This window comes from Electrona antarctica, assembly GCF_951216825.1.
Source record: "Electrona antarctica genome assembly, chromosome: 20".
Lineage (NCBI taxonomy): Eukaryota > Metazoa > Chordata > Actinopteri > Myctophiformes > Myctophidae > Electrona > Electrona antarctica.
The window spans coordinates 34,763,437-34,787,018 of record NC_136801.1 but is presented as its reverse complement, the minus strand read 5'-3'; the positions used below and the strand labels follow the sequence as shown (position 1 = coordinate 34,787,018).

Sequence of the window (23,582 nt, the reverse complement as noted above, 5' to 3'; positions counted from 1 at the left end):
TACATGGTGTGCATACATAGAGTAGATGTCTAGATGTAGATAATATATGCCTATTTTTCTGTTCGTGTACATGCACAATAGTCATATTAGTCATAGCACAAATTTTGCATTTTGCGTTTTTAGGTCCACTCCCACAGTGACATAGCCTTACCAAGTTAGTACCTGCATTACATTGTCAGAATCTAACTAGAATTTAACATGGGTAACAACACGTAATAAAAAAGAGGAAGAATATGTATTTGATATTTTTTATTTAGCAAGAAACATTTAATAGACATAGATATCCATATTAAATCATGTAGTACACAGTTCAATATTACCTCATTATTTTACAAATCAATGACTTTTAGTAGTTTTTACACTAAGTCTATTACATTAATATCTATTATTCCCTATGTCCCTTCATGTGAATCTCTATTTTTCTGTTCGTTTTCGATATCCCATAACTTTAATGCAATCTTTATATCTTTAACATTCATGCGACCCCATTCCGTATGTGGGGACCTGAAGAATGTTTTGACTGTAGGTAAAGCAGACTCCGAGATCCAGGCCTTGGATGCAGCTAGATAGTGGAGCAGATTAAGTCAATATATCATAAGAATCGTTCACTTGATCATACAAGCACCAAAATTGGCACACAAGTGCTTCGGAACCTACTCTCTCAGAAAAGTACGTTGTCCACTTGAAAAAACAAAATGGACACCACTTTTTCAAGATGGCCGCCATTCGAGGTGGTTTTAAACAGTGTTTGAGTTATATTGAGCTATAAAATCCTATTTTGATGGCATATACATCAAAATATATGTTTCTGAGTATGATAAATCCAATTCTGCATTTAGAACATCAAAATTATTGAATATTATAATGATGTGGGACAAACAATGGGAATTAAATGATAAAGTGCGGCAGATTAAGTCCATATTCCATAATAATCCTTCATGTGGTGGTACAAGCACCAGATTTGGCACAATTGATGTCCAGGATGTACTTTCTAGGAAAATTATGTTTTCCAGCTGAGAATCCAAGATGGCCGACCAGTTTTCAAGATGGCCACCTCGTCAAATTAATAAGTAGAACTTTAGTGAACAGAAATGTGTGATCCACACATTGATCCAAACATCAAAATGAATGTATTCTGATGGTGTCAATTTAATTCCAATATGGCCGCCGGTTTTCAAGATGGGGGCTATTACGCAACTCAAAAATTGCGTTTTCGGAAGCTGTCTGATCACAGATATTGTTGAAGGGCAACATCACCATTCATTGAAATGCTGTGATCAAGCTCTATTGGTTTGTAATTTTGTATATAAGAGTGATGTCAAAGCACAACCAGGACACACTGGTGACATCACTGCTGTGAGACTCCGCATGGGGTTCAGTGTCGGCTTGTAACGTAGCTGTAGTTGTGGTTTACTAACTGTTGTAGTCGTGTACTCACTGTAGTTTGTAGTATACTTTAGTGTCCTAAATGCTATCTAATAAGCCCCTGTATACTGTATATCTCAAATAGAAGTTTAGTTAGTTGTAGCATTGTAGTTGATAGCCGCACCTGAATTGACAGGATGTGTCAGCGTGGGAGAGCTGAGACAAGGGTAACAGGGATTCAGTTACCTGGATGGTGTACAGATCGCACAGGACTTGCACTGGATGAATGGTCGGGCTAGGTGTAGGACACCAGATGCTTGAACCTAGATGCATCCCATATTTCAATGTGCTTTGATGTTTTGTACGTTTGGGTGGTAAAAGGATATAGCCCTCTGCCTTTAACCGTATAACACAAGATGTTCCGCTACTAAAACTGATTGGAGGAAGTGTCAAACAGATACGAAAGAGGAGTTGAAGTCTCCCCGTATTTCAGGCAATACACCTGTTGCCCATCATGTTAGACTCATCCAGATTGGATGATGGAGGTGGCAGTGAGGATACATTGAGGCAAAACAGTACAAAGTATCACCAAAATTGTCGGGCAAATGTTTAGCAACTGAAACTCCAGCGTTCCACTAAGAGAGCAGCTGAAATTCAGAATGATCCTGGTGAAGGACACGCAAAAATTCAAAGAGTGCAGTGCAGCGGATGTGATCTCCCCCCCATCGAAGCCCTGTATGACGATCGTTGTGTCAGCAAAGCTCGTCGTGGAATTATGAGGGACCCAAGCCATCCCAACCGCAGGCTGTTTGAGATGCTGCCACATGGAAAACCTTTTCGCAGTCTCGAAGCCACTGGAAATAGACTGCAAATAAGCTTCTTTCCCCAAACAATCAGATACATGAACGAACTGATAAGAACCAGGGCGAGTTTACCTAACTTTGCTACTACAGGGAAACATGTACATATGTTACTATTTTTCTAGCACTCTTTATTCTATCCCTTTGTTTTGCTGTGCTTGCTGTGTTTTTTGTTGTTTGAATATTATGCTATTATATCTATGCCGCTGCATTGTCTGTAAGGAAGCCAATTAAAAATAAGTTTTACTCTTATATACCTGTACATAAGATGTAACAATAAAGTCCAACCTTGAACCTTGATCTAGGTTCAAGCATCTGGTGCCCTACACCTAGCCCGACCGTTCATCCAGTGCCATTTAAGTCCTGTGCGATCTGTACACCATCCAGGTAACTGAAGCCCCTTGTCTCAGCTCTCCCACACTGGCACATCTTGTCAATTCAGGTGCGGCTATCTAACTACAATACTACAACTAACTAAACTTCTAGTGGAGATATATACAGGGGCTAATTAGCATTTAGGACACTAAAGTATACAACAAACTACAGTGAGTACACTACAACAGTTAGTAAACCACAACTACAGCTATGCTACAAGCCGACACTGAACCCCATGCAGAGTCTCACAGCAGTGATGTCACCAGTGTGTCCTGGTTGTGCTTTGACATCACTCTTTATACAAAATTATAGAGCTTGATCACAGCATTTCAATGCATGATCAACGAATGATGTTGCCCTTCAACAATATCTATGATCATATACAGCTTCCGAAAACGCTAATTTTGAGTCACGTAATAACTGCATCTTGCAAACTGGCGGCCATATTGGAATTCAATTCCAACACCATTAAGTTCTTACAGTCAGAATACTTTCATTTTGATGTTTGGATCATTAACACATTTGAATTCTACTTCGAAAACCTTTTTGTTGTTTTGTTTTCTTGCATTTGGTGAGGCGGCCATCTTGAATACTGGCAGCCATCTTGGATTTTCAGCTGGATAAGGTACTTTTCATAGAAATACATCCTGGACATCATGTGTGCCAAATGTGGTGCTTGTACCACCAAGTGAAAGATTCTTATGGAATATTGACTTAATTTGCCCCAGCTTTTCGTTTAATTCCCATTGTATCATCATAATATTCAATCATTTTGAATTGGATTTCTCATACTCAGAAACATACATTTTGATGTATAGGCCATCACAATAAGATTATTCAATCAAACTATAGTTCAAACACTGTTTAAAACCATTTTGAAAGGCGGCCATCTTGAAAAATGGTGGCCATTTTGTTTTTTCAAGTGGACAACGTACTTTTCTGAGAGAGTAGGTTCTGAAGCACTTGTGTGCCAAATTTGGTGCTTGTATGATCAAGTGAACGATCGTTTCAGTAATCTGCTCCACTAAGAGTCGATGTTGCATCCTCAGCACCAGAGTTTGCCGGGGATGGCAGTGATTTGGAATAGTTCTGTGTTTCATAGTTCGGTGCTGGGAATGATGGGATTGTGATGGGTAGTTGTGCATTTTCGGAAAGTCCAGGAGTTTTCTTGCTTGTAGTCAAATCTAACGGCTCTCTCTGGTCATAGTACTCGTCATCCGTATCGATTATTAAGTCCACCAGATCAGAGTCCACCAGGTCCTCCTCATCATCATCTCTTGGCCTGTATACAGGTATGTTCATGTAGCATGGGTCCGCTGTCATAACATCGTCCTCCGCTCTCTCTTCATATATTTCGAAATCAGGGGTATAGGCAAAGCTGTCCTCTGGAGGATTATACCCCCATACTTTGAGAGGATTGTATGATCTGTACCTAGGTACTGTAATTGTATCTGCATCGGTTGTTTCAGTCTGCAATAACGGTTGGTGTTCCACTGATTCATTAGGGGTACGTGCTTTACCCATAGGCTCCATGACAAAATTGAGAGGAAATAATTGATGAGGAAGTATCTCCTAATTTATCTGGTGCAAATAAGGCTAGCTGTCTTTTCTCTGCAGTCCTACAGCTCTGTGACCACCCTTTTAAATAGGGACCTGACTCCAAACACCACACCCTCTCATTGATTATTCAATTCATTGTTTACATGTACATTTACAATGTCACAATTCAAGATGCAACAGCATTTTCAAACAAATGTATCGCAAAATAGTGCAGGTTTCTATATGTACATGTATCAATATTTGTTCATTATTAGACATATATGATTTTGAACAATATTGTGTACAATTTATAATTTAAGCATGTAGCATACACTGGACATGAAACTACTTTAAGAAGGCCTAACATTTAGAATCATTTATGGGGTCATAGAATAGCGCAGACATAGAGTAGATGTCTAGATGTAGATAATATATGCCTAGGGATTGTACGGTAGTGTACGGATTTGAAATATCTATGTTTTTCAATATTATGGTATAGTACTACATACAGTACTACTTGTACAGTACAGTATATCAGATAAGTAATTTATCATTATACACAGTTTTTGTCATGACAATGATCATAACTTTTTACCGTTACATGGAATTTGACTAAATACCATTCTGAAACTCATGAAACTAAGAATTGATATATTCTGTAACTAACAACCACCATTGGTGGATAATTGTAACATTCAGTCGTTATGCATAGCATATCTGCGTAAACTAAATGATCATGTACATACTTGCTTGTCAAACAACAATATCATACACTCATAGTAGTTTTAAGTGTCTAGAAGAATGTACGAACAACATATAACATATAATCCATAAACATGAGTGTAAAAATGAGTCTAGTTTTTACTAAATGGGCCATTACATGGTTTCTTACAGAAAATGTAGAGACAGTAGCCTACCCTACAGGACAGGTTATATATATAATACATAATAATAATAATAATAATAATAATAATAATAATAATTGAAGTGGACAGCTTTTGCCCAAGTAATCCTTTAGCCTAAGTTTATTATCCATATGATTATTTTATTATCCATATGGTTTTAAAGTTACAATTGCAGTTACAGCACCACTATTCTCTGACACTTTAACGCTATTCTTTAACTAATAAGTCAACATAACTAGTACATGATTATATCTGAACATGCATCAATATTTGTTCATTATTAATATTATTGGAAAACCATATTACCATATATAAGCATAGTGTACATAACCTGTTATAATGGTCTTTGTTACATTTACACACTGCACCATCAGACATACTGATGTTAATGTGTTTTGTATGCCCCATACAGTTTTTTTCTAGGAGGTTATAAAAATATATATATATATTAGCACATAGTTGAACCGTTCAAGCATATCTTATTATTCTACACATACACAGTATAGAGTATTTTATTTAAAAAAAAATATATATATATATATGCTTGATACTATTGCATATATACTAGTATGTTGGGTTGTTGTTGTCAATAGTTATTGTCAACACAAAAACAGTGTGTTTTGTGTGCAGACCCTATCTACAGTTTTTTTGGATTGAAAATATACTGTAATATACTGCAAATACATCCTTGTATGCCTATAGCAGCATAGCTTATACCCCTGTAGTCTAGACTATAGTCTATCTAACAATCAAATGTCAATCAATCAAATATCATGCAATCAATCTACCCTATAGTCATCGTTACCTATTACTTACTTACTCCTCTTCGTCCCCTATTGGACATAAGGCTTCATCATTACCTATAACCAACAATATCTACTACTATCTATCTTCAGCACCATAATGTGTTCACCTAAAATTAAATAGTCCGGTCAATTCGTTTTCAAATGAGTTTTATATGAGAAATCATATACAGTTACGTTGCCAAGGCAAAGTATTCTGATATTTACATACTTTGTTATTAAGCTGTGTTGAACTAGTATATTGAGCACTTCATTAGTCATAATGATGTGTAGATGTTCAGCTATTATTGATTGGTGATGTACAGTGTTTATGCTGTTGGGTAGTGGTGTGTATTGGTTCTGAATAATATGCAATAGTTGTTTTTGTGTATTATATGATTGTAGTATGGACCTCTATGCTATAATATATATATATATTCATACATATTGCTGCCTTTGCAGCCTATATCATACTATTCAAAATATTACGTTTTTGATAACGATGCCTTTTGATAATGGATGTGTATTGGAGGCATTGGCTTAAGAGTTGTTGTTGAACTATAGAGCAGTCTGTCAGATGGCACTTTTTATTTTTGCATGTTTCATGTTACTTTTGATTTTGCGGTGTTGTGATGTTTTGTGTGGTGTTGATTTTAGTGCCTTATTGATGATAATGTAGGTGTCACTATACATTTGTGATGAACTTATGTTTCGGTGATCTGGTATTGGTCCATTGTGTTGATTGCAGGTATAGTTTTGTTTTTTCTAGGATATGTATAGGATCTGTATCAATTTCTTTTGATATTACAATGGCTGTAACAGAACATTCTGTTCTGTATTTGCATGTTTTTGTTTCATGTTTTGCATTCTCGTAATGTAGGGTGTATGGTATAGATGTTTTTAATGGTTTTGTAGTTATTGTGAGTTAATTTGTTGCAGAGGTTCATGGATGTGGACTAGCATCCATCTAAAAAACACTATAGTTAGAGGAAAAAAATAGGTTGCATTGAATAACTGGTAGTCATGCTAGACTTGCAGGTATAATACCTCTGTTCAACGATACAGACAACCGGTAATATTCACCATGCCTACTGTGCCTATGACACAATATCATAATGTTGAGCATAAACTGTCTAAATGTAACTTGTTGAGTCATATGCCTTGCCATGGACATAATGAGGACTTATTTCAAAATATTGCCTGTTCTTTAGTAAAAGGCTATAGGCTTATTCTTCATGAATTAGTTAGGTCTACTGTAATGTCCTAGAAAAACACTAGTTTAGTAATTAACCATCTTATGCAAGAGCATTCACATGCTGATATTCTACCATAGCATGTGTGCGTATCACAGTTTCTTTACAATGGGGGTATAACTTTTACCAGGAGGCATAAAACTTGTCTCGCTACCGATCTACCTACAAGGATTGGATCATTAGGCCTAATCATAACACTACTACAAATACAATTAGACTATACCAATCATTGTGAGAACATTTCTAGCATATGGCTTTTCTAGCAGTAGTTGCCTAATTACTGTAGGACCTGTTGCACACCGTTCACATATAATTCTTGGGTTAATCCATCCCATGACCACTGACAGATCATACAATAGCCTAAATATATATATATATACTAATGGTTTGTCATAATGGATATAGATTTTTCAAAATAATTTAATTTGAAATGAACATTGTCAGATATTAAGACATGGAATAATGTTACCGCTAAGTTTGTATGGTGTATGGAGTATGAGTATGGACTATGGGGGACATGTAAGAATAAAATATGTATGATACTGTAGATTTGCATGTATGCATAGGCTTACAAAATGTGTTAGATAAAACATAACTGATGTTATACATCATAAGATGCTAATTAGAGCATACAAGATAACTACTACACGTTGTATAATGATTCAAGTTGTATGCTGATTCAACTTGTTTACGTGAGCATATTTATATCATAAACTTATCATAAACACTACAGTTTTAAAAACTTGACTCGGTGACTCTTGCAAGTCTCAGAGAAACTAGAGAACTAGAGGTCTCTGCTCATGCTTATTGCAGTAGAATACATCATAATGCAGAATGACCTAGGTGTTGCAATTGTATGGTGTGTATTCAATATAATTTGCCATTGCATTCTATAAAACAATGACAGTGAATTGTGATGCATTGGGAGATTGTAGATCTGTTACTTTCGTATATTTTTTAAAAGTGTGTCTAACACATTTTCTTCATACTTCTACATACTTTAGTAACTTTAAAACACAAGGAAAAAAATGGTATCAGTGATTAATGGTTAGACTTATGTACTGAATAAATGTAACAAACATCATGTTGGTGCTTGTTATAGAATATAGTCATGTCCAGTCATATAAAATCATGCAAAAAGCATAATAATAATAGCATACACGTGTATGCATGTATGTATGTATGTATGTACGTATGTATGCATGTACGCATGTATTTGGTTAAAATGTGTAAATGTATGTACGCATGTACGCATGTATTTGGTAAATGTTAGCAGACCATCAGTTACTGTAATTATTTGCAGTCTGTCAAAACATGAATGTTTGACAGTTCTGTTTAACTAAATCTAGTGGTCTAAAAGACATGCCCATAATCATGTAAATTATACTTTTAAACATGCATGCCCTATACCGGCATGTATTTTACGAAAATGTTTTACTTTTAGTACTTTAGTTACAGCTGTTATGTCACAGGATGTCTCAGCGTTATGGGGTGAACACCGTTTTAACACTGTTGCCTAACCATGGAATAAATATATAATACTATATTATATATATTATATTTCTAAAGTTACTGGATAAACCAACCACCCTAAAACATGCATGCACGCACGCAACACATGCTCACAGAGAGAGAGAGAGAGAGATCTAACACATTTAGGGTCCATTAGTTCTAAGCAGTCACCAATCCATAACAAAAGGCTTTTGTTCATGAATTACACTGAAAGCCCCCTTTTTCTATAGATTGGCCTTTACATCTCTCACACACACACACACACACACACACACACACACTCACTGTACCCAAAGTTTTTACGAGTGAGACACATGCAGACAGACTGAGCCCCTAAAGTGGGGAACTGTCCTTACAATTAATGCACGCACGCAAGCACGCACACTCAGCCAGACCTATCCATTACAATTAAATGGCTTTGAGTCGTCACAAGTCCAGATGAGTGGCTTTTTTGTCAATAGAGACAAAAAGGCACGAGACTGTTAAAGTGTAACAGAAAGTGAACACAAAAACCTGTACTTGGCTATTATTGCTAATAACACAAAAGAAAGACCTACTTCCAAAGGTCTTTACAGCTCTCACCCACACATGCCTCCATCCACGCACACTCACTCACTCAACCAGACAGGCATTACCATTCAATGGGCTTTGAGTCGTCACAAGTCCAATGAGTAGCTTTTGTCCACAGAGACAGAAAGTGTACACAAACTGCATAATACACAGGATAATAATACAAAAGGAAGGCCCTTTTTCTATAGATTGGCCTTTTTACATCTCTCACACACGGGCAGACAGACTGAATCCATGGGGAACAGTCCATGCAATTAATGCACGCACGCACACTCACTCACTCAGCCAGACAGACATTACAATTCAATTATGTCCTAATGAGTGTCTTTTGTCAATAGAGACAAAAAGGCATGAGACGGTTCTAGCATCCCACTCTCTGCAGGAGAGGGTCACACATTAACAGAAAGTGTACACCATAAACACATGCACAAACAGTGAACAAAAACCACACAAACTACACAAAAGAAAGACCCTGTTCTCTAAAGATTTCTAAAGAGTCTTGTTTATACATGAGGATGAATAGATTTCTTTTGTACATACTATAGACAACAGCACACAAAGCATGTATAGAAATCTATAGAAATTATGTCCATTATGTCTAATAATTACACACAATAGAACAAAAGATATATAGAACAAAAGAATATGTTTTACCACTTCCCTATTTAACTACTAAGGTGAGTGAGTGTGTATATTAAAAAAGGAGTAGGCTATGCATGTCCCCACGGTTTGAATTTGAATTTGAATTTTAATGTTTATTTCGAACTCTTTTAAATAAAAATGACAATAAAATTACAAAATATACAATAATGCATTAAAAGAAAAGAAAAGTTAAAACAAAAGCAAAACAAAATATAGTACAGTTCGAAAAGGAGCAGGAATGAAGCCTGAGCTTATCTGGTCCTACCCCTAATTATACAATTTAAAAATAAACAAATGTGTCAAGGTTCCCTTTATATAATATTATGATTTGTCTATTTATTTTAGCACTAAGTGGAACCATAATGTACCCTCAACCCCCCCCTCCCCCCCTCATGCTTCATTGGACACGGTGCTGGACCCTACCAAAATGGGGTAGGTAAGCAAAGCAAAGCAAAGTTACTATATTTACCCAGGGTAACTGGACTAAGCATCAGATACTTGTTTACAGCCAGGCCCTGCTCATAGAACATTTCATGGTAGTGGTTCAATGCCTTGCTCAAGGGCACTTCAGCGGTGGTAATTTGAACGTGCCGGTCCGGGGATACGAACTGGCGACCTTCCGGTATCAAGACCGCTCCGCAAACCGATCGCCCACTGCTGCCCCTGTCCCCGTAGGATAGAGCTAGGTTGTTCTCCTCTTGGGTGTATGCATATACATGCCATACTATAATAATTATTATTTTCAAAGGACAGTGTCAGTTCAAGACAGGAGATCTAGTTCTACCTGATATGTGTTTGTTTGGCAACAAGGTGGCTTCAATAGTTAGTGAAGCTTATGTGTTGAATAACAACCTGAGTGTCAAAACAAATATGTAGTCCTACATGATGAGTGATCAAGGAAGGTGTGACGCAAATTGATGCAAATTTGGCACCACCCCATGAACTGTCTGTCTGTCTGTCTGTCTGTCTGTCTGTCTGTCTGTCTGTCTGTCTGTCTGTCTCACCACTGATCAAGGAATCTCTGCATCAAACAATTGTGACACTGCATGTCACAAGACTCCAGACTCCCCAGGGTGTCTGGAGGGTCCGGGGAGGGGCCCTTCCGCTGCTGCTTCCGGTTCCTCACCTGACCTACCAGACGTACTCACTTGTGCACCCCGAGTTGTCATAGTTAACTTGCCACGTTCGCACAGGTTCTTCCTAATTATAGCCAGCATGGCTGGCTTAAGGTCTGCCGCCTTCACTGAGATGCCATTATCGGCGGCTACCTCCATTAGCTCTTGCTTGGTCATGTTCCCCAAAACCTCCTTATCATAAGACACGTCAACCTCGGTCTCTTTTTTTCCAGGTACCTCATGCTCGCAACACCTGAACCCCTAACTGCTCCCGATGTGCAGGTTGGTGCCTTGCATGGTTTCCACCACTATTGGTGTGTGAATGAGTGTGTGAATGGGTGAATGTAATGCACAATCTATGTAAAGCACTTTGGATAAAAGCTATATATACAGCTACATCTCAATGAATTAGAATATTGTGTAAAAGTTCATTTTCTCCCGTAAAATAATTCAAAAAGTGAAACTTTCATATATTCTCAATTCATTGCCATGAATGCCAACATGTACTATGACATACTGAAGCAGAGCATGATCCCCTCCCTTTGGACACTGGTCCGCAGGGCAGTATTCCAACATGATAATGAACCCAAACAGACCTCCAAGATGACCAATGCCTTGCTAAAGAAGCTGGGGGTAAAGGTGAAGTACTGGCCAAGCATGTCTCCAGACCTAAACCCTATAGAGCGTCGCAGTCCCGCCCCCTACCATGGATCAGGAAATGATTCTCCGTTCATTTTCCTCATAGACATTTCAGAAAGTATTTATTTAAAGACGTTTACTCCGCGGACAAAGCCAACTCGAGTCGTGACAAATCATGACAACAAACACAATTTTTTGGGCCGAACAAATAATTAGAAGGAAGAAAAAAACGGCAGGTTACAACACTTTTCTTGTTGTTTTTATTTTTTGTAATTATTTGTTTGGTCCAAAATATTGTTTGTGTTGTCATGAGTTGTCACGACTCGAGTTGGCTTTGTCCGCGGCGTAACCGTCTTTAAATAAATACTTTTTGAAATGTCTATGGGAAAAATGCATTGGGATTCATTTCCTGGTCCATGGTAGGGGGTGGGACTGCGACGCTCTATTGAGCATCTCTGGATCATCCTCAAACGGAAGGTGGAGGAGTGCAAGGTCTCTAACATCCACCAGCTCCCTGATGTCATCATGGAGGAGTGGAAGATGACTCCAGTGGCAACCTGTGATGCTCTGGTGAACTAAAAAGTAATGGTGGCCACACAACATATCAACACTTTGGCCCAATTTGAACATTTTCACTTAAGGGTGTACTCACTTTTGTTGCCAGCAGTTTGGAATTAATGTCTGTGTTTTTTTATATTGAGGGGTAAATAAAATGATATTGTGGTAAATTATGAATCATATAAACATATATTATAACTACCTGGACATACAATGATAAAATTAGACTGCTACAAACTGGGGTTTCATTGAAGTAAAGTGGAGATTTTAGACGACTCCTATTTACCATGAGTAAAGTATCCTATTTACCATGACCAAAAGGGGCTATTGTTAACGTCTGAGCTAGCAACACCTTACAAGGACAGGATGCAAATCCCTTTGTTCTAAGTTTGTTTGAAGCCCACAGAAGGTGTGAAGCAGACGGCTAGTTTTACTGCAGTATCTTATTTCGGCTTGAGTCAATGCATGTTGACTTTAACTTTCTATATTTCTAAGTTGGATTGACTTTCTTAAAAAGTCTTAAAACACTCTTCTGTTATTATGGAATAAAGATAAACGCTAGGAAACGAATATATAGACTGGTTACTAAACTATGAGTGCCTTCAGTAACTAATCTAAAATGTACTCTTAACACAGGGTATTTCAGGAATATAGTGTTATGTATCAAGCTCATTCATTTCTTAAATATAGTCAGTTCAGTTTTATATAGGCCTACTTCTGTTTAGTTTCATAATTCTGTTTAGTTTCATATAGTTCTGTTCATATATTTCCGTTAGGTTTATATCTTCATTGTACCTTTAATTCATTATTGTGGTATTATTTCTTGCTCCGTTAAAAGTATTCTCATTTCACCAATGGAACAAATGTTTACCATAAGACTTGCCTTTTGTCTAGAAATGCCCGCCTCTAACAGGAAGCCAGGCTCAGACCTCATTGGTTAGAAGTCAGGAAGTGTTTATGCCCAGAGAGGGGAGGGACCTTCTGGGAGGAGGCGAATCTTGAGTATTTAATACCATGTAATGTCAACATTCAGGGCTGTATCGACTTATTCTCAATTTGGACCGGAGGCTAATAAGAGACAGACCACAGCGTGTACTTTTCACATGCATGTTCTGTTACGACCCTGACTCTCGTGTTTAACAAATAAATGCGAATGTCATGAGACCATCATCACGGGTTTTTCTTTGTTCTTTCTCCTGCTCCGTCCGAGGCGACACACACACACATCGAGATTCCACAATATCCAAGCTGTACACTGACTACTTCCCATTGTATCAAAGTGTCATTTCTTCAGTGTCTCATGAAAAGATGGGGTGTGTACTCACTTGTGAGATACTGTACATCACATTCCATGCTCAGTCAATCAAATCATCGCATTCCGTTGTTCAACAATGTGAAAAAAAAAAAAAAAAGTTGGAGACTATATAAGAAATGCTGTCCTGCCCCAGAGAGAGACAGCATGGAGGCTTACTGCAGAGCGTTGCTACTCGTCCTCTTCTGCCTGAGCGAGGCCATGCCGGCCGACGCGCAGCTCCAGCTGACCGTCAACAATCTAGAGAGCCACGGGGCGGCGGTGGAACTGAGCTTCGACTTCGAGCACCACCAGGACCAAGGCACGGCGGTGGAGCTGAGCGACGAGCACCACCAAAACACGGGTAAGGATGGTCGAGATGCTGATGCTTGTACAAAACGCGTGATTTAAACCTATAGAACACTAAACACGGCTGATTTTCACCCGGACAATTACTGTATATTTGTGTATTTTTCTTAATGTTGTCGATGTCTGAGGTGTTTGGCTGAATTTCACCCGTGTTTAGTGATAAGAAAATCCCATACACCCACAGGATTATTTTTTTGACTGGATTATCACATGGTGAGAATGGTTTTCCCAGCTTCAAAATTAGTTTTTTTTTAAGGAATATCCTACTATAAATGCGCCACGTGTCTGTGTGCGTGCGTGCGTGTACGGTTGTAATGCACGTAACTCGAGAACCGTTTGACCCACCGACTTCACATTCGACACACACGTTCCACACCCCCACAGTCGGTCGGACCCAAGGTTCTCCAGAACCACCACAAAAGGTTCTGATCAGGCTCGGGTGCTATGACGTATATCATTAGGTTCCCAAGTTGCATCGTTCCGGTGGCCGACTGCGACGGGCACGTACAGGTCTAGTTTGTTAAATAATGCACGTTATAGCTGTGTTTAGTGATTTTTGTTTTGTGTTCTATAGCGTTAAAGTGCAAGACAACTGTTTTGAGGTTTGAGCTAGTTAACTTGCCAAGATGTAAAGGTGGACATGACATAAAAAAGAATTGCTCTATTGACTCACTGACGGTAAAATGTGCTACGACGCGAACTTGTGAGCTTATAGATCAGATATTTTTCGGTGGAGGGAAAATATCTGGAGGGGGTAGTGAAAGTGGATGCACGTTTGTAGAGAGAAAACCCCACTTTGTTTTAGACACAAGACAGCAGTACTTTATTTTTGTATTTTATAGAATTATTAAAGGACCACTTCACCACTTTTCAACCTATCCTCACTAATAATCATGAAAAAATGGCGCAATTTTTTTCTACTCGGTCTGTGTCTCATAGGAGGGCTGTGGGCAGTTCAGAAACCGTCCAGTGACATCATCAATGGGGAATACAAGCTAATAAAAACTGCAGGCTTTCTAGTCCTGAAAAGTTGCAATGCGAAAATGGAAGCCATCGTTCTCACGATAATGAAAATCTAAACATTTTTGTAAAACAATCTTGTTTAAAAAATAATCTGCCTAATGATGTCACTGGAAGACTGTTTCTAAACTGCCCACAGCCCTCCTATGAGACACAGACTGAGTAGTGCCATTTATCATGATTATTAGTGAGGACCTATTATATGAAGATAGGTTAAAAAGTGGTGAAGTGGTCCTTTAATGCAGGGGTTCTCAACGTTTTTGGCCGGGGACCCCCGGAAATGCTTTGGCAATGTCTCGGGACCCCCGCCCCGCCCCCTCCCGACCCCAATATAAATTGACTGCTACAATAACCTTAAACCATTTTGGGCGGGAACCCCTTTTGGTGTTTTAAGCATTGTTATAATTTAGCTATTGAAAAATAGCAGATCTACAAGCTCATCGCGCGCCACAGAGTGGCGCGCTACGAGCTTGTAGGTCTGCTATTTTTGAAAAAAAGTGAAAATAAAATTAAAAAAAAAATATATATATATATATATATTTTTTTTTAAATAATTTGGGGACCCCCTAAAATAATTTGGCGACCCCCCCCCGAGGGGTCGCGAACCACGGGTTGAGAACCCCTGCGGATATAGATGGATGGATTGATACGGACTGGCCACTGCATGCATGCGTACCGTGTGCCCGCCGCCCGATAATTCGGCTACATTTCAACCTATAGCCTACCTATAGCATTTTATGGAGGGATAATCAAATCATAGTTGATACACCCCAATGACATACCAGACACGTCACATGTTATAGTGAATTATGACAATCTCTTGAGAATTGGCCGAGCAATGGCTTAATTAACCAGCAGTGTCCAACACTCTGCAGCCACATTGAGGCACCTCGATTTGTAGCATTTGCCATTACTTAAATAAGACACACCCACACATTACCACACGCAAAATAGGTCCCATAGTGTAGTGTGAATAGAGGGTATGCGCATGCATAAAGTGAATGGCAGATCAGGTGACAAAGTGAATGTAATGTTTAAAGTCATTTCATGCAATGAAATAGGACTTTTCTGTTTGGATGTCTCGGCTGTCAAGGCCAGAAAGTAGTTTTTTGCCACTCTGTACGCATTCCCGCATAACTTCCTGGTATGATGATGATGATGATGTCACGCGCATACCCTCTATATAGCTGCTTGTTATTATGATTGATTCTCCTTCTGTTCTTACAGGTTGTAAATTGAAGAAAGAACAGCTACAGGACCAGCAGACTAACCATAACAACGTGAAGAACGAGAAAGACCAGTTGCAGAACATGTTTGACCAGTTGCAGACTAGTTTTGACCAGTTGCAGACTAGTTTTGACCACTTGCAGAGCAGTCACAACAGCCTTACTGCAGAGAGAGACCAGTTGCAGACTAGTTTTGACCAGTTGGAATCCAGCCATAACAACATGACTACTGAGAATGACCAGTTTCAGACTAGTTTTGACCAGTTGCAGACTAGTTGTGACCAGTTGGAGTCCAGCCATAACAACCTGACTACTGAGAAAGACCAGTTGCAGACTAGTTTTGACCAGTTGGAGTCCAGCCATAACAACCTGACTACTGAGAAAGACCAGTTGCAGACTAGTTTTGACCAGTTGCAGACCAGCCACAGCAACCTGACTACAGATAATGACCAGTTGCAGACTAGTGTTGACCAGTTGCAGACCAGCCACAGCAACCTGACAACAGAGAATGACCAGTTGCAGACTAGTTTCGACCAGTTGCAGTCCAGTCATAACAACCTGGCTACAGAGAATGACCAGTTGCAGACTAGTTTTGACCAGTTGCAGACCAGCCACAGCAACCTGACTACAGAGAATTACCAGTGTCAGAGAAGATATGACAACTTGAATACCCAGAATGGCCAGTTACAGACCAGTTTCGACCAGTTGCAGACCAGCTGTAGCAACAGTACGGACCTGAAGAGGAGGCTGTGTGGTCAGTGAGACATTTCTGTTTTTATGCATTAAGTTATGTCATGATTGTTCATCAAGTCATTAAGTAGAGAAAATCCAAAAAAGAAAACTGTGGCTAACATAATTATTTTTGTTGTGTTAGAATCCTATGGAATGACATTTGATGGCGGTGTGTGTTATTACATCTCTGCTGAGAATGAGTACAAATCCTGGGAGGACAGCAGACAGGACTGTAGAGACAGACAATCCGACCTGATCATCATAGACAGCCAGGAAAAGCAGGTATGGTGTTTGTGCGTGCGTGCGTGCGTGCGTGCGTGTACATAAATGGAATATACGCATGGTTTGCCGATATCAGATATCGATATTGTCCAACTACTAATTTTCGTTGCAGACATCAACCGATACCGATATTTGCGGTCGTGGAATTAACACATTATGCCTACTTTTATTGTGATGCCCCGCTGGATGCATTCATAAATGTTATAGGTTTTCCAAATTAAAATAAACATTAACATAAATTCGGTAGACATTTTAATTAATTAAACCGATAAATGAATTACATTTTTATGCAAAATATCGGCCTGTAATATCGGACATCCATATTAACCAGGAAAGTCCGTACTATACAGTCAGTGTCGCATTGCTGGTTTTGGTGGTTTTAAAGACTTCACACACACGTCGCTTAATTAACACCTAAACTACACAGGTCACACAATGGTCCATTGATATGCATCTAGGATCGGTTCCATGCACACTCAGTCGGCAGCCTTTGTAAACGTCGAGGTGCAAAAATGTAGCGTTGTTTTTAATCAGGGAGACCGGCGCAACATTGTGTACAGGTTGTACTTCAGAAACCACAAGCTTTTTGTTTGTGTCCAGGACTTTGTTGAGAGAGTTTGTTTGTGTCCAGGACTTTGTTGAGAGAGTTTGTGCAGGACTTTGTTGAGAGTTTGTTTGTGTCCAGGACTTTGTTGAGAGAGTTTGTTTGTGTGCAGGACTTTGTTGAGAGGGTTTGTTTTTGTGTCCAGGAATTTGTTGGGAGTGTGTTTTCCAGAAACGACATCCTGTGGATCGGTCTGACTGACAAAGACGAGGAAGGCACCTGGAAGTGGGTGGATGGAACACCACTGAGCACAACAACGTAAGACCTTACTATAACAGGATAAGTGACGTAGCCGTAAAGACAAGCTTACCTTAACTCTGTCCAGCTTGCCATAGCCGTAAAGGCGAGTTTTGTTTAATGTGCGATTGATTATAATCACGTTAGCATGTTGTAGCATTTTTAGCTAGCTCCAGGCCGCGATCAAAAATCCTGTGCGTCTTTATATGCATTAATGGCTCATAATCTGCAAAAAATGCGATATTCTGCGCTTGATTAGAGCTTAATTTGACTTAGTTATGCTTTTAAAAAGCTATCACGCTAATATACAGGCCCCAGGTGACTGTTGTGAGCTAGCCAACTTTCAGTTCCGGTTCAAACTGGTGTAAACATCCGGTAGCTTTTTGGAGAGGTTATCCAAAAACGTCTGGCACTGGCCCCAACCCCATCTGGTGGCCACACGGCGTAATAGCACTTAATTACTAATAATAATAACAACAATAATAGGCCTAATAATAAAACGCATTGTGAGCTTGTAGACCGGCTATTTTCAAATGGCCAACAAAATGTACATGTGGAGTAAAAGTACAATATTTGTATCTGAGGTGTAGTGGAGTAAAAGTATTGGAAATTGTAAATACTCAAGTAAAGCACAAACACCTCAAAATTGTACATTACTTCAGTAAATGTAGATAGTTACTTTCCACCACTTTGTCCACCGTTGCTTTCACTTCAAGTGATTTTTACTAGTTGCCTAGTCGACTAGTTGTTTAACTACCTATTATGTAAAAAAAAAAACATATATATTTTTTTTTAAATAATATTTGTGCACATTGGTGACTATAATCTAGCATTCTAGTTGATCTTGAGGCCTACAAAAAGTCAACTAGTACCAGCAAGGTCAACTAGTGGATTTACTAGTCGACTAGTTGAATAGTCAACTATAGCCCCATATGTGCCCTCTCCCTACGCTCATTCTGTAGCTCCGAGATGACGTAACACCCACCGCGGTTCATAAATGCCGCATGTTTCCACAAGGAACGCTTCTTACCCTTTTCTGCACAATGAATTCAAAAAGTGAAGGGCTAAAAAAGTTTTACACTAATTCAAACTTAGCATCGGCCAAGAAAATCCAACTTTAAACGGTTACAGTGGTTGTTTAGCATGTTTTTCAAGGAAGTTGAAAAGCTTTAGCGCATCCCCGGCGCCTCCCCTGGTCGAAAGTAGAATTAAATTTCCAACTGACTTCAGTTCACTCGACATGCACGCGCACACCTTCCTTGATAAACATGGAAGCGGCTGACTAAACAACCGCTGTAACGCTCGTGTAACCATTTAAAGTTGGCCGTTGCTAAGTTTGAATTAGTGTAGAAAAGGGTTCATTGTGCAGAAAAGGGTAAGAAGCGTTCTTTGTGGAAACATGCGCCGTAATACATCTGTATTACACAAGAAGTCGATGGAATGTCAACGTTTGCCATTTATCTTCTATAATGGTACTACATGAATACAGCATGGATCATCAAATGGTGGTCCGTGGCTGAATAAATAATGGGCCTTGATATGAAAAAGGTTGAAAACCACTGCATTAAAAACTTGAAATATACAATACACAAAACAAGGAGCTTTATATTGCTCCAAAAGTGTCAGGCAGGCATGTAAGTTCCTCAGTGCACACAGAGTGAACTCAAATTGGTACACTCGTGTCCATATTTCACTTTTTGAGTGGTGTAAACCACTCCTACAACTGGCTTTGTTAGTTTACGTGTCTGTCTGTCTGTTCGTATCAAAAAATGAGCATGGTTGCTATGGTCACCCAGTTCACACGGGTGTGATTTCATTACGTCAGACATTACGTCAGACCACAGCTGATCAGTCTATATAAGACCTTACACCACTCAGTTCACACGGGTGTGATTTTTTTTTAAATATATCTACAGGTACTGGACAGATGGTGAGCCTAACAACCTCATGTTAGGTGGTGTGGGTGAAAACTGCGCTGCAGTCCGCCGTCATGCCGATATGACTCAAGGTGGATGGATGAACGACTGGTGGTGTTCTCGCTCCACACGCTGGATGTGTGAAAGCGTTCTATAGAGTCCATGCCATGCTGGCGGTGTTGGGTGAAATCAACCCTCAACGTCTTCTGACATACATATGGGAGGGGTTTTTCCTTACTGGGCGGGGTTTTCCTTTTCTTTTACATGACTTGGGCGTGTTATAATGAAGTAGACTAGAAAAGCATTCCAGCAGCAACAGGCGGCCTGGTGTTTGATGTAAAGTTTGTGTCTTTAATAAATAAAGTTTCCCATGGATATACAGTGATACTAATGATACTTATCTTATTACTATTATTAAATGTATAATCAAATTACACTTTCATAACAGAATGCAACACATTCTGATCAAATTACACTTCTATAACATAGAATGCATCACATTCTGATATACGTTTGTATTTATGATAAGAGAAATGCCAATCTATAATGAGTTTAATTAATTTAAAACAACTCATTCTATAATGAGTTGCGTGTCAACCAATTACCTCATGAGATTTTACTGAGCCTTGATTGAGCTGAGGAATTAAAACACCAAGTAAAGTGTTGTGACATGTTTCAAATTAAACTAAAAGTCTCTGAAATCAAAATAGATCCAATTAATGTTATTCTTCCGTTAATGTCCATTTTTATCCCTGGCTCTGAAAACCTGCAACGTTGGTGCAAAGAGCATGTCGCGTTAATGCCATCTAGTGGTAGACTGACGACCATGCAGTCTAATGCAAAAATGTAATTTAACCCTAGAACACTAAACACTGGTGATTTTCACCCAGACAATAATATTTTTGCAATTTTCAAAATGTTGATGTCTGAGGTGGGTGGGTCTTTCAGTGCCTTCATGGTGAAAATCCCATACACCACAATGGACTTTTTTATTTTATTTTCTTCACTGGACCATTCTCACATGTCTTAGGAATGGGGGGACCAAAGGAGAAGGTCCCAAATGCAATTTTACAAATACAATAAGGGATCAAAGTCCCTTCGGGCTTGTCCCCTAAAATATATAAATAACTAGATAAAGTGCCTCTCGGGGCACAGGTCTCCACCAGGGCAGGTCAGGTTGTGGCCTCCTGGTGGCGCTATAATAGGCCAATGTGAAAAGGGTGCCATTTCTTCTTACACCTTGGATGGCATTTGAATGATTTGAGGCATTTTGTTCCAAAAATGTGTCCACCTGTTGGCGGTGCTATAACAGGCCAATGTGAAAAGGGTGGGATATATTCCTCAGCCTAGTAGGAAAGTGCGTGAAAGATTTCACGTAAATTGCAAGCTGCGTTCATGATTTGAGGTGTTTTGTTCATAATGGGCCAATCCTGCAAACTTCGAAAGCCAATGTTAGCCAATTAGGACTGGGGACTGGGGACTGTGGCTCAAGAGGTAGAGCAGGTCATCCAATGATCCATGGGTCGGCGGTTCGAATCCCGGCTCCTCCTGGCTACATGTCGAAGTGTCCTTGGGCAAGACATTGAACCCCAAATTGCTCCCGATGTCCTGGTTGGTACCTTGCATGGCTTCCGCCGCAATCGGTGTATGAATGTGTGTGTGAATGGGTGAATGTAATGCACAATCTATGTAAAGCGCCTTGGATGAAGGCGCTATATAAATGCACCATTATATAAATGCACCATTTAGGATGCAATATGAAATATCGGACGGATCCATCTTGAACACATAGGCATAGTGTGTAACGATTTGCGGGATATTTGGACAGAATCTGGAGGCGTAATAGCAAAAAATGTGTTCTTCAAAAGTCGGCCTCCTGGTGGCACTAATAACAGGCCGTTCTGGAAAATGTTGGGCAGAGGTTCATCGTTGGCATCCAAGGAGTGCGTGTGCAAAATTTGGCATCGACCGGGTTAACGGTGCCGGAGATTAGCTGGTAACAGACGGACGGACACACACACACACGGAGTGCAAAACATACTCTCTCCCCATGCCTTCGGCCTGGTGGAGACAAAGTATAACAGGAGAAAGAGACTTGCTTTATGCCAAAGCTCCACCCACTGTGCCTTCATTGCGTTCGGTGTCAAAAAATGAACCAGGCCGAATTATGAGGTTGGACTCCGCCATCGAACGCAGCGCAACGTCGCCAGTGGAGCACCTTTCATTTAATGTATTAAAAAGGAAACATTCTCTGCATGACTAGACGCCCGATGGCCGCAGTGGAGCTTTGGCCTTATCAGGCTACATTCAACACAAAACAAAAAATACTACTAATCGAGGCATTACTTGAATTAATGACCCAAAAAAACCTGATCTTTAAGGATAATTTATTTTCAGAGTGTCTCACACACCTTCACAGCTGAAATCATGCGATTGTATTAACAATAGCCAAAACAAAAAAAATAACAAATAATCAGCCATGGAGACTTCCAACCCAACGGTAACAACAGCTGGTTTAATTTGGTATATAATAACCAGCTGGTGTAGTTTGGATTTAGGAATTTGTTTTGTTCACCCACAAACAAAATAAAAAGTAAATAAAATAATACTCAATGAATTGAAGTAGAACACACACCCTAACCACACCATGGGGTTGACATGCAACTCCTTGCAACATGCAACTGCATTGGTGTGGTTTGTTTTGTTGCAAGGAGTTGTGACTAGTTGCAAGGAGTTGCAGCTGGTGTAGTTTGGGCCTTAAATGCATACCGTGACTTCTTGGGACAAATGAGTACCACAGACGAATAACAGTCTAAGTCCACACTATTGATCCATAATATATAAATGATAGATAAGGGTTCAGGAATGTGAAAGCGTCAAACGTTTGACCGAGGCACCAGCGAGCGAGCAGAGCGTTGTCAAGTCCGATTCAGCCGACTCAGCGCTATTAAAGTTGATGTCCCGGAAGGGACAGAATCATAAGTCATATTCCCCCTGGCCAACATGTGCCGTTCCCCCCGTCCCCCCTCCAGTCAAACGTGTGTGTGCAAAAGTGGCGAAAAACAAGTCAATCTAGGAAAGTAAAGTGTTGCATCGCGAGCTTGTAGATCGGCAATTGTTTGTACAAACAAACTCCTACTCCAACTCATCACGGGGCGAGATGATAGAAAGTTACGGCTTAACTACATATTTAAGCTGAGATCACTCTATTAATCACTTTGAACTCCGACACATCACAGACCACTAGTTTTCCTCCAATCACGGACGTTATCGAATGTAACTCACTGTCATAAACGACACAGTCACATCCCCGACAGAATCGCCAGGGTGGTCCGTTTATTTTTGGAACACCGTTCTTATATGACGTGATTCAAAGATGACCCTGTGAGATTTCCAATAGGAAAAAAGATATACTTCTGTGACCCAGAGGACAACGCAAGTGGTGTCAGGACTTCGGTACTCTTCACCCCTCCCCTACAATTCCTCCATGGACCACTAGGGGGCATCTTGGCGAGGGGAGAAAAACTTTGCATTTATGTAGGTATGAGATATTTTTGAGTGGTGCTAGCCACTCCATTACGCAGCAGAGTGTGTGTGTGTGTGTGTGTGTGTGTGTGTGTGTGTGTGTGTGTGTGTGTGTGTGTGTGTGTGTGTGTGTGTGTGTGTGTGTGTGTGTGTGTGTGTGTCGGTCTGTCTGAGCACAGAAATAGCCAAAATGGGGAGAATAATAAATAAAATCAATGTTAAAATGTACATTCCTCTGTTTATTCTTTTATGATGAAGCCGTGAA

At 39.7% G+C, this 23,582-nt stretch overlaps 1 protein-coding gene across 1 annotated transcript; it reads left to right on the top strand.

The window, feature by feature from the left end:
* The first annotated feature begins 13,535 nt into the window (after positions 1–13,535).
* Positions 13,536–20,105, top strand: LOC306913565 (uncharacterized protein). Its single transcript, XM_079490314.1, has 5 exons — positions 13,536–13,770; positions 16,023–16,775; positions 16,896–17,035; positions 17,785–17,897; positions 19,793–20,105. The coding sequence occupies exons 1-5, from the start codon at positions 13,575–13,577 to the stop codon at positions 19,947–19,949; spliced, it is 1,359 nt and encodes a 452-aa protein (XP_079346440.1). The 5' UTR covers positions 13,536–13,574; the 3' UTR covers positions 19,950–20,105.
* The last annotated feature ends 3,477 nt before the right edge of the window (positions 20,106–23,582 follow it).